The sequence below is a fragment of the Tympanuchus pallidicinctus genome, unplaced genomic scaffold, assembly GCF_026119805.1.
Source record: "Tympanuchus pallidicinctus isolate F22 unplaced genomic scaffold, pur_lepc_1.0 scaffold22, whole genome shotgun sequence".
Taxonomy (NCBI): Eukaryota; Metazoa; Chordata; class Aves; order Galliformes; family Phasianidae; genus Tympanuchus; species Tympanuchus pallidicinctus.
In genome coordinates, this window is record NW_026294739.1 from 7854282 (window position 1) to 7866933 (window position 12652).

At 36.4% G+C, this 12652-nt stretch overlaps 2 protein-coding genes across 10 annotated transcripts in view; both read right to left on the reverse strand.

Moving 5' to 3' along the window:
* SERPINE2 (serpin family E member 2) overlaps nucleotides 1-12652 on the reverse strand; it is a 606689-nt gene that overhangs the window by 214923 nt on the left and 379114 nt on the right. The window lies entirely within an intron of this gene.
* Nucleotides 1-12652, reverse strand: part of DOCK10 (dedicator of cytokinesis 10) — a 136339-nt gene that overhangs the window by 29392 nt on the left and 94295 nt on the right. For all 9 annotated transcript variants that reach the window (XM_052686394.1, XM_052686393.1, XM_052686392.1 and 6 more), the window contains exons 24-31: nucleotides 11341-11459; nucleotides 8859-8928; nucleotides 7160-7273; nucleotides 6461-6532; nucleotides 5708-5854; nucleotides 4156-4239; nucleotides 1992-2088; nucleotides 298-342 (exon numbers count right to left, since the gene is read on the reverse strand). In XM_052686394.1, the coding sequence (XP_052542354.1) occupies nucleotides 298-342; nucleotides 1992-2088; nucleotides 4156-4239; nucleotides 5708-5854; nucleotides 6461-6532; nucleotides 7160-7273; nucleotides 8859-8928; nucleotides 11341-11459 (748 nt within the window). The remainder of the gene's footprint in view (nucleotides 1-297; nucleotides 343-1991; nucleotides 2089-4155; nucleotides 4240-5707; nucleotides 5855-6460; nucleotides 6533-7159; nucleotides 7274-8858; nucleotides 8929-11340; nucleotides 11460-12652) is intronic.

Consider the following 12652-nt stretch of genomic DNA (forward strand, 5'->3'; position numbering starts at 1 on the left):
CTTGATTTCCTGGTCTGTCTGTCCCATTCATCCAGACTATATACACACTCCAAAACGACAAACTCAAATGTTTTGTACATAGTAAGACTGATCATTCCTCTGAGGCACTAAGTCCAAATTGTTATTCTCATTTTCTAGCTAAAATTTCTAAAATAGAAAGGTCTAGACTAACTTCACTTTTACAAATACTGACTAATATTTGGTTTAATTTAGTCCAATTCAGTGACAACAGTTGTTCATTATTAAGGCTCTTACTGCAGAATTCTACTTGCTTCTTACACATTAATTTGCTCATACCTGACGTTCGATATTCCTGGGTTGATTCTGAAGGTGTCATGGGGTCTTCATTTACCATAAATATAAAACAATAACAGGAAAAAAATACATGCTTTAAAAAATGAATAATCAAATACATGTACTTTGTAACTTTTTAAATAATTTGACTGATATTTGAATGAAGCAGCTTCTACCAGTCTCTGCTTTCATTTCAACTTTGTACAGTTGCTTTGTATGAAATAGAAGATGAATAAACAGTTTACATCATTACGCACAAGAAACCACTACAGTAAGTTTCAGCTTTTCAATTATACCAAAAAATACTACAAAATGGCCAAATGATTGTCTTCATAAAATGTTTCTAAAAATATATATTTTTTCACAATGACAAAGAAGTAATAAACTTCACAGTGGTTTAACAGTGACACGTTGCACAGCTTTTGCCCAAGCAGGTTAAAAATGAATTGTTAGCCAGTATTTGATATTTCTCCAAAATGTACTGCTTGGAAAACATAAAATCCCTAAAGCTTGCTAACAGTGATGAGCACCAGGACTGAACTCTCTTTATTGTGGCACAAACTAATGCAAAAGAAAAGAGACACTTCCCTTGAGAAATGCTGTACAGAAGGATAATTCTCCCATCCCTGAAAGGTACCCTCAGATCCCAGCAACTTCAGTGACTACATTCCAACAGAACATCCCCGAGCCCACAGAAAACTGTCAGAACTGGCAGCTGTACCTAGAGCTGAAATCCTACCATCTTTGAAACCAAGAAGAAAAGCACTTTGTAGCTGATATTGGCCACAGAGTTAGGTCCTAAACAACAGGCTTCAGTGTGCACAAAGGAGCAGCGCAGAGCTCTGCTCTCACTATCAATCAGCCTCATGCTCCAGGTAGAAGGAAACCTGCTGTGCATGCAGACTGTTCAGCTACAGGGTGGGTAGCCAGGGGGGTTGGGCCATCAGCTCAGGAAAGTGTGGCTGCTACTTGTCTTGGGGCATCAGCAGAGTAAATTAGCTCCTGCAACAATGTCTAAACAAAATCTGCTTCTCATGTAGGTTATCCACAGTATTTCCCACCTTCAGAAGTAGCTCAGGTGGCAGCACTAATGCACTCTGAAATGAGCCGTTCTTGCCATGCTGCTCCATGCAAAACACAGCAGAACTTGGTGACAATGTAAAGTGAATGCATTTGGAAGGAAAGAGTTATTGCATGGTACCCTCCTGCCAACCTAGAAATACTCTACAGATACTCTAGAGGCTAAAGTACCAACAGCCTCTTTTTCCATAAGAAGGAGGTTTCTAAATTCCTCACGTCCTCCTCCCAAGGGAAGGACTGTCATATGGACAAGTCATACAGTCAACTGCAGCAGGAAAGCTTTTCCCAGCAATTAGTTTCACAGTTCTCTAATCACCACAGCCTTGCTGTCTTCTCCTTTTTACTCTATCTGTTTAACTCCTTCCATGTGCAGAGGTTTTAGTAATTCAGGGTTTAGAGATTTCAACACATTTCCAGTAGGAGAGTCAGCTCCCACCTTCCAGCTGGGCAGGCAAGGGTTGCTTGTATTTACAGACACAGTGAAGCAACATTATTTTATCACAGTAAAATACCACATCTGACAAACTTCCATGGTTGATGTACAGACAGTACGTTAGAGTTATCTGAACCACCCAGTAATTCCCTACTCTACAAAATCCTTTTAGGGGGCACCTTACCAGGAATGTTTGAAGATCGTATGGGCAGGCACAGAGGGATAAAGTGTTCATGGTGACAGACTTCTTGGAGAAAGTCAAATTTGAACTGATGTAAAGTCTGAAAATCGTAACAGGTAATAGCTCAGTTTACAGTAGAAGATAAAAAACAGTAACATAGAGCTGCTCTACTTATCTCTAACTGACATCCAATTATGAAATCTTATGGCTGGTTATGTTAAGCTACATGAATAACATTTGGTTTTCTTCTGCTATCAAAGGAACTTGTTGCACTCCAATCTTTACTGCATTCTTCAAATATGATTTTGCATTGAAGATGTACTGATAAATAAAAGCTTGATCCTCTACTGAGTAGAGGGTTTTCCTTGAAACATTTTATGGCACTATAGTACATCAGGAATACAGCTGTCCATGGAATTCAGGCTCTAATGGCAATTAAAGAAAGGAAGCACTTGAAGTACGTTTTCCAAGAAGAACTGAGTCTTTTTGAATGAATACCACAGTGAATTGAGTTCTAGGGAGGTATTTATTCACAATTAGAATAAACGGAGACTGCAGTGTTATATATTGACACATGCACAGACTATTTATTCAGGCAGCAACAAATGCTGTCAAATTTCCTGAAAAGAGAGGCCAGATCATAGTATAGCCTTTTTGTAAAATAAACAATCCAGTTGAAGAAGCAAGGGCCATATAGGAACGAACCCTGCAGGAAATTTTAACGCCTGACTCTTGCTTAGGGGTCTGACTGAAAATGAAGCCAATCCAAGACAGAGATTTCTGACCTCAGGGAAAGGCCTGTGATTTTACTTTATGGCTATTGTTTGTGTGTGATGCAAGCCTGTTCCAGCAGCACATCTGCATCGAATTCACAGTGATTTTCCTTCATGTGTCCCAGCAGATGGCTTTGGAAAGAAGCTGGGTGGCTGGCAATGTGTACACATTTACAGTTAAGGAGGCTGAATGCATTTAGATTGAGTGAATTTTGAAATACGGAAGTAATTTTCAGATTACATAATATTGCTCACAGAATTATAGGCTCCAGGTTACAACACTACTACCAAGAGACACCATCCATCTTCTCCAGAGATGATGTGAGAAATCTGTGTACAGCACGATATTTTGATTTACTAAGTGAAACAGATTGGAGTAATTCTCATTCATTACTTAAAAATACCCAGATCACCACTGAAGAGTTGCAAAAAGTTAATGAACAAAAGTTTTGTAAGCTTTCTGGGAGAGATGAGTCACACAGATTGCGCATCCCGAATACATCCTGTTATCTATTGTCTTAACAATGTGGTGAGATAGTTCACATACATGGCTGGAATAGGAGAAAGATATGTGACTTCTCTCACGGATTAAAAATGAAGGAATCGAGCTGAAAAATTTGGGGCCTTCTGTAGTTTGACATTTACAATCCAAATTACATCACTGAGTATTATAGATGTTATAGAAGAAATTCATACTACATGGAATTGCCTCATAGCAAGTGCAAAGTAATTTGGAGCTCACTGGCTTACTTGTGTTCTAAGCAAGGTACCATACAGTCAAATTTACACAATGGTAGTTTGTTCATATGCTCTTACTTTAATGCCCTCAAATAAAATTACTCTCAGATGTTACTAATATTTGTGGACCAAATCCCAAGCATATTCTCCCAAGAATCAAAGCTTAAATTCAAAGAATGGGTCGGCCTCTTTCATGTTTTACATGTTCTAGCAGCGCTCAGTGAGTAGTTGTTTGGACACAGCTCTTTACTTTCAGGAAGGAGAATAGATGGCCCCAAAGTAACCATAACAAAAAAAGCCCCACATTATTTTTGTTAATATTACTCACAGACTGGTAATTGCTAACAATACTTTGCATGTAGCCAAGGTTTACATGAAATATTTGTTAATACTTCATCTGTAAGGGAAAAGTGAACTTAAATGCACATCTGTTGATTTTTTTTTTTTTTTTTTGCATCTAAAGAATTTCCAGAAATGGTCATAAAAGTAATTTTCATGTTTGACCAGGAGTTCATCTGTAGGAGAACCCTTGTAAAATTAAGGTTTTAATGACTGAGTTCTGAGGATGGCAAAGCAATGGAATGCATTACGAACGCTTTTAAAATGAAATCATTCTCTATTAGTGAGTCACTTAGAAACTAACATCAAAACTATACCTTGCTATCTCCTGTTCCAAACATACTTATATAGTTGTTGACCATCTTGAACACAAATCCACGATCCATAAATGTAAAGCAGCGCTAAGAAAAGACGAAAGAATATTATTTTATTGCTAAAAAAGCAGTACTTGACTTCATCAACCTCGCTTTTTTGTCTTGCATCATCTGTAAACCTGCATCATTTGGGCAGGTGAAATCAGTAATAGCAGGGGAAAGAACACTGGGAAACTGATGAAAATCAGCTCTTCCTCCCCGCAAATAATTACGCATTGATCATACTGTCCCTGTACCTATGTAATTGTTTCTGGCAGACCAGATTTGAAAAGAAATTAGAACAGAAACATATGCCTTATTGCATAACACAATACTATCATCTTCTCAGTTCAGATGAACAGTACAAAAATAACACACAAAACTGCAGCAACACAGGTGTAACACCTCATAATACTGACTAAGCTTCTTCATCTATGCTTTTGCCTCAAACCAACATCATCTTCCAAGTGATATAACGCCACAGATAGATGCAGCTATATATGCAGATAAGTGTGTAAACAGCTATTTGGACATCCATATTAAACAAGCAACAGAAGCCAATGTAATAGCAATTCCTATCTATTCTCAATTCTATTACTAATTTTACTTAGGTGTGAGTGTAGAGAAATCCACCTTCGGTTTGTAGTTGGTTTCCTTCTAACCTCACAGGAGCATTTACTGCTGGAATACAGCTTCCTCCTAATGCTGAGCTTCAATCCGTCATAAAAGATTTCAGCCTGGATTTCAGTGTATACTAATACAGCATTCCATATGCTAGGAGAAGGGTAGTTCCCTCCAACAGAAAGTCTGGGGGGAAATCACCAGATAAGCAGCTTCACATGCTACTTAGATAAATAGCTGGACCACTTACTGAATGACAACTTTCCAATGCTTCACAACTAATTTGATGTTGGGAAATAAATATGACTGAGAAATACTAGGACAAAAAGAAAAAAACACAGCCCACTTTATGACTTCTCCAACTCGCATATGAATTTGTTTATATCTAGTAAACAAAGGGATATTAAGAAAAAGGACATAAAGAGATAGGTTAGAGTATTCCATACAATATTTGCACTTTGCTTATTCTGATTTGTAAAAGCTGCCTACTGTGGTTGTGATTAGGAAAAGTTAATCCACTCAGTCATTCAGAGCTCCAGTATTTAAGGAAAAAATACCAGTTCAGTGGGAAATACATTTATATATATATATATATATATATATATATTACCAAACTTTGTATTAATTTAAATATAACATAAGAATCTGTAGAATTCGCAAACTTGACTCTTAGGGAATAGATATAAATCCATCAAAACTGTTTTAAAACAGAATTAGAAAAAGCTTTTGCATTGTCAAAGACCCAAGGGAATAGAAAAACTGAACTATAATTCAATACTAAACTTGGAAATTGAACCATCACTCACTCAAAATTGCTTTTTCCCTTCAACTAGAGCAGAATAGCCTCAATCTTCCATTAAATGTGGGCAATTAAGTGTAATGACAGAATATATACCTTGAGAAACCTGGCAGTGCTGTAGTTTGCATTCCTAGTTTCTTCAAGAGCTTCTTTGTACTTCCAAACAACATGGTCTGCCATGACCATCACAAGTATATCCAGCTCAGTTTGAAATGACTCTGGAAACCTCTGAGTTCGAGAAACCTAAGCAGTGAATAGATCATCACTTGAGACTATGTAACACTGCATATTAAACCTGAAATCACGTTTGGATCAAGAGTAAAGACAATGAAAAGCACAGACAATTCAATAGAAAATTTGTAAGTATTTCTAGATTTTCATGGATCTTGTCCACAGAAAAGTGGGAAAAGCTATCTTCAGATGCCAGCACATGTACGCTTAAAGTACCCTTGATATAATTAGGCAGAAAGGAGGCCAGGAAGAAAAATGAACTTGTCTCCAGCTATTACAGGTTTTCTCAAAATTTTGCTTCAAGATCACCTATCTGCCATCTAGTTATCCTCTGCCAGGAAAAATTATAGAATTCTCATTCCATTCTAATCCATCTGTTACAAAGACGATGCAACTGTATTTTGGCTGACTAGTTCTGTACAAGCAATAAAAGGTTTGAGCCCAGTAGGTCAGAGTTTTTGTGGGTAAAAACAGTATTTTAAGATGTGTAACAACTTTTTGGTTTTTTGTCCACTCAAGAAGAAATCTCCAAATACATGTATTTCACATGATTCTGCGTTTTATATTTTCCCTTAGAACCTGATCACCTTGTTAATTATGAGCAACATATATGCTTACCTTTGTTTTCTTTGTATCAACCAAGTACTGTGCCATTGACTTTAACATGACTGCAAAGAAGAACCAGGAGTGCTGTTCAAACGAAGGAAAAAAGAGATTAGGAAATATGATTATCTGACAAATATTTTATGAGGCCAATTCCATTCTTTAGTGATGGAATGCATTTCTCAGTAAAGCACACTGTTAAACTCTCCATGACAAATAAGTGAAAGAGCAAGAGTACTGTGTACTTTAGTAACTGTAGCTTCATTAATGGGGCTTACACATGTATCAATTTCTTAGATCTTGCTTATGGGAGGAACTCAATACTTTTTATTTTGGTAACCACCCAAAAACAGCAGCTCAAATCAGATGTAAATGTCCTACTAACACATGACTATTCTCTGTGCAACAACTTCTAAAATAAAGATTAAACCAAAATATCCTAAGTGCTAATGTCATATGCGCAGTTAATTAGGTTTCCCATACAGACTTAGAAAGGAGGCATTTTTATGCAAACCAAGGACTCTGAGAAATGAATTATCTTAAGAAGTTGTAAGTATTGCAAGTCTGTTCTGCTGAATCAGTTCAGGTTGGATTTATGCAAAGCTCATACAGGAAAAGAAGACAAAAAAAAAAAGAAGGGAAAAAGATGTGACAAGTAAGCTTCAGGCTGAAAAGCAGTTGTAAAATTACAAATGCTAATTCAGCATCATTCACCTTTAAAACCTGTTTCACGGTTACTTGGTCATTTAACTTCAGAAGACCAGTCATGTTCTTGGCCAGCTCCTCATGAATAGTCCTTTCCTCAAATGATTTGGTTCTGAACACATACTGAAGAATGAAAAAAAAGTCAAAATAGTACTGAAACAAACACAAAAAGTAGGTGAAGATAAATTATTGACCATAAACAGCTGACAATTTTTGCCTTCTAAAACATCTTGACTGAAAAATATGTTCACACAATCTTTAATTCCCTTAGCAGTAATGGTGCAAATCTACCCCCTACAAAGTCTGAGTTTTAAGCAGAACTTGATACCGATTTCAACTCAGTGCTAAAAATCATTGCCACAACATATTTTTTCCTCCAGTAGGGCATACGATCCTCATAACTCTAAAATGCCTTTCAAGCCATTCCACCAGGGAAGCAAAGAATAGGCAATTAGAAGGAGAAAGGAGGGTTTTTCACCCACCTAGGCAAGGCCACCTTTCACTTCCTCCTTTCTTCCAATGGCAACTGTTAGAGTAAGTAGCAACTCTTCATCCTGAAATGTGTAAAGCACCCACGAGAACTGATAGAAGGGAAACTAAACCCCATCAGGCCCTAAAGATAGGAATTTAACTATCAAACTGCCCAGAACTAATAGATCTATTATTGAGGTTTATTTAACATTTTATTCAGCTAATAATTTGGTACTGTGATCAATTATGGCTTTCCAAAAACAAGAGTGCTGCAACCACTTCAGTTAGGAAGAAACGTTATTTCAGTACAAGCAGAAAGAGTGTAAAAGAAATAACTATCCCTTGAAAATATCTTATTACTATTCAGTTTTATTTCCAGAGCAGATGCAATAAGCTTCTCCCTATGCCATTTGACACTTCTGGGTCCACTTAGTTAAGTGAGAGTAATTTCACATTATTACAGTATCTGAGTGACTCACAATTCTGAATTTACTTATTTGCAAAATAAAAGTAGGTATTATTCATTTCCTTACAGATAGATAAAAGAGATTAACAGTTATTAACTTTTGGCTGCTGCTAGAAATGGGAAACAAGCTAAATGGACTTTTGGTATAGCCTGATTAATCACCTGCTATTTCAAAGATATTTAATCACAATAGGTGTCTAATGCAAATCTCAAAAGTTATCAAGCAGATGTTAATACCCACTGAATTAACTATATTTATATGTTATATACATTATTACTTTCACAGCCTCAACTGTTCTGCTGAACTTCAACAGAATTCCTCTGGGTTTCAGTTATGGTACCTGAGATTAGAATTTGACTAAGGTGCTCAGATGCTTCACCTGTAAAACGCACCTCCATGAAATATGAAAGTAAACCCACACCTTGGAGACATCAACTAACAGTTCTCAGTACTGAAAACCAAGATTGAAGCACTGAATGGAGAGTCCCTACTGCATATGGTGCACTTAGGGCATGGAGGGGCAGGGTAATTTTTCCAAGGTGGCACAAAAAACTAATGATAGGACTGGAATTCACTCTTCGAAGACCTCCTCAAAGTCTTGTCTTAGTTCCTCATTGCTGAGCCACCTAGCCTGCCAGTGGCAGAAAGGTGTAATGCTAACGCAGAGAAAGCTACAGAGAAGTACAACTAAGGGTAGACGAGAAGAAAAAAAAACACAAATCAAGACAAAATAGCTACATAAAATTACTTAAGTTTAGCAGCATTCATACCGTCACATAGGAATTGATGCAGTTGTCCAGCTGTTCTTCATGGCATTTAGCAACAATATTAGTAAGAACCCTGGAAAATAAACAAAAAACAAAAATGCAAATTGAACTGTTTTGTGTCACAAGGCAGAGAAGGGTCATTTAACAAATCACTTTATTGTGTTATCAAGACCCAATTTAAAACAGTTCTGCAGTGTCTGTGCACAGCCACAGCCCAAGTGTCTGAGCAGGCTGAGCTCTCATTTCTGTGCAGCAGAAAGAGGGTGGGCATTCATGGCATTTGAAGATGCTTTGAGCTTCTGTGAAACACCCTGGTGATCATTAACATGGAAGAGAATTCCTCAGGTCATGCAAAAACCAAACTTAAGCCTGTGCTTCTGTTAACAGCAGATGTAGAAGTACTTGAGATCAAGTGTTTCAGGAAGGTTATCTCTTAAATGTTTATGTGGGCCATTTTGCCTGACACCATCTTGTATCAGAAAACACGTGAAGTTACCTTCAACTTAACCATATCATTTCTTCATTTAGGACTTTGTTTATTTTTCTTTTTTTTCAAATGTAAGATATTTTACATAGAAAACATCCTGAAATTTCATAATCTTAGCTTTATGTTAAAAGAACATAAATACAAAAACTTGGTAGACCGTATCTCAAATTCAAGGGCACTCATAATGATAGCACAACTGAAATGGATTATTAATACATAGAGACACCAACAGATACATGCCAGACTCTGGTCCACATACAAGCAGCTGTTTCTAATAGATGGGTGATCTAAGTAATTCTTATTGCAATCCAATGCTTTGTAATTCTTTTAAGGTCATATTTTTCACATATATCTAATTTATTTTTGTAGAAGTAATAAAACTTTCAGCAAGATACAAATTCTATGATGAAGTTAGTTGTGTCCATTGTGATCCTTCAGCCTTTACACTGAATTGAAAATGAAATAAGCTCTGGCAAAGATAAGACAGAGAAATGATGCCACGTCTGGGCATCTGGACAAGTAAGTAATCGTGAGAGAGTATGAAAGGCATAATGTTTTCTCCCAACACATAAGCAATTCTAAGCTTTCATTCTGTTGTTGTTGCTTTTAATAAGTTCAACATAATCTGCTCCAAGCTATTCAGAACAAAATACAATGTGTGTATATATAGGACACATCAATGAATAACGCACACAGCAGATGAGCAAATTCTTGTTGACATCAACAGTATTAGCACAAAAGCCACCACAAACTAGAAAAAACTGAGCATTCTTCCTTTTTTCTGTAACCAGGTGAGTTCTGATGCATGAAAAAAAAAAAAAAAAAATAGCATCTTCCTATTTTCCATCTAATCATTAAATCTAATTTTTAAACAACTGCTTCTTCTGTTGTATTAATTTTCCTGTTGGTCAACTGATACTTCAATTCTAACCAAGGTAAGGATTTTTCATTCTCCCTAACTGGTCTTAACACTAGTAGATTTGCTGGCTGTGAAGGATTCCAGGACAAAAGGCCAATTGTCTCTTTTCCTCTGAAAACTGCATGTAGTCATGAAATCACAAATTTCGAGGCATGTTTCCTAGCACCTAGATGTGGCAGGACTTTGTTCTGCAAGATGCCATGAACCTTTGATAAAGTATACTAAAACTCTATTTTCCCAAGGCTAAGATGAGGAATTTAGCTTCCTCATTTAAGTTTTCCTAGTTAATCCTTCTTCAGAAATGAATCCTGGAAAATAACTGGAGAAAGAAAATGTACTGACAGTAGTTGAGTATAACAGGATTGTTGAGCGCTGAGAGTTGTCATTTTTTCCTATTAGCTATAGTCACAATTTTTAGCTCCTGGCAGAAGTGCACCAGAAACGCCACTATAGCCAAAAGAAAACGCAGTGCCACTTTCTGCCCTCCTGCAGAGAAGAATAATAATCTTTCCAGTATTTTTTTCTCCTGCTGCACTGATCAACAGCATCAATAAAAACAATTTCATTATCTGAGGGATGAGAAGCTCGGAAAATCATTCCAGCTGTTTGCTAGCTCACCAGAAAATGCTGCCCATGGCTTTCCAATTATTGCTGATATATATTTCTAATTAGAAAATGCCCTAGAAAAGCATAACTTGAATGCTTGACTCTTTGCTGGCTGTTGCAAGATGCTAAGTTCTTTCTATGCTGAATTCCACATCCTCACATTCAAATATAAATTAAAATTGATATTCAGGTTCATTAAGAAGTAATTAGCTCCTCAAGAATGAGACCTTTAACTGTCATTGCCTGTGGGTACACAGACACATTCACCATGATCAGTGGTCTCTTTGTTGGTACCAGAGCCAACCACATGATGCCATGTGCTCTTCCATGAATTACTTGCAGAACCTTGTGTTAAGGGGAAGCAGGCATTCTCACTTACTGAAGTGTAAACACCGCAGTCAGCCTTCATGAGAGCAGCTATTTTTGGATGAACATGTACAGTTACGTCCTTTATATGAAACCTACTCAGATACCTGGTCACAGCTGTTGCAACTTCATCATCACTGTTTTGCACCAAAACCCAGAAGAGTTGATTCAGGACTATGGGAAGAAAGTTCATAATTACGTGGATCTTCTCTATCCTCATCAAATTCTGTAACGAACATGAGAAAGAAAATTAAGAGATTTCCAAAACAAAAGCTAGTTATTTCCTCTCCTGTTTCAGCACGTGGAAGGCAGAACGGCTACAGTGATAGGAAATGGACAGCAAAGTGGAGGACTATTTCCTGATGCAGTTTGTTTTAAACATGAGTTGTTTTGAATAATCCATGAAACTACAGGTATTGTCCACATCTCAGAATTCCAATCTTTTGCTCTATCCTGATTAAAATACAAAGAAACAAAAAACCTGAGCCCAAAACCACAGCATTGAAAGAATGAACTTTTTTTACAACATGCACTTCCAAACATTTTTTGGTAAAATCATTCTATATTTGAATCTGTTGAAACGTACTTGTGGCTAAACTAATCATGTGAAAAGCACACTGATAAAAATGTTAACATCCTGGCTTTATTAGAATGACATTATATTACCTTCTCTGATCAAGGAAGATATTGAGCTCTTAATTTAAAAATAAAATAAAATCCTTTAAATTCCTTCAATTTTTGCATTTCAGTCATTTCTAAATCTTTCCTAAATTTCTTCAAAGTTATTAATGATTTATAAATAAAAGAAAAATATCTCATGTAACATTATTGCTCAATTATATTGCATAATTAATCCCTTGTTACATACAACATTATCTCTATTTCCTAATAAAATCAATGAAATATTTTAACAGGTAAGCTACAAGCAAATAAAACCCACTGAGATTCTGGTTATTCAGATAACTAGAAAGTAATGAAGCTTGGATTCCTGAACTTTGTCCAATATGCTTAACATTTACTCAAAAATTCACAAATAAGGTCTTCATTCAGTAGAGGTATAATCTATAATTAACTCACGCTTTCATTTTTGAAAGCATTCCTTAATCACTTTGTTAAATTAACTAGCACAAACTGTCAGCATTTAAAACCAAAGCAATCCTTTCAAATCACCCTTAAGGCCTTGCTCAGAGAACTGGGGCTGTAATTTATTGGAACATTTTGTTTGCTTATTATAGAAAATTCTCGAATATCATTATAAAATCTGCTCAAACATTAATGACAAATGAAACAGGAAAAGCACGTACACGATGGTCATGTCTAAACCCCCAAACAGCAATTAGATTTTACAGGCTTTAGAGCTAATACAGCGGTGCAACTAATGTCATAGCCATCCTTCAGTCTTCTCCTTGTCTTAAAGTT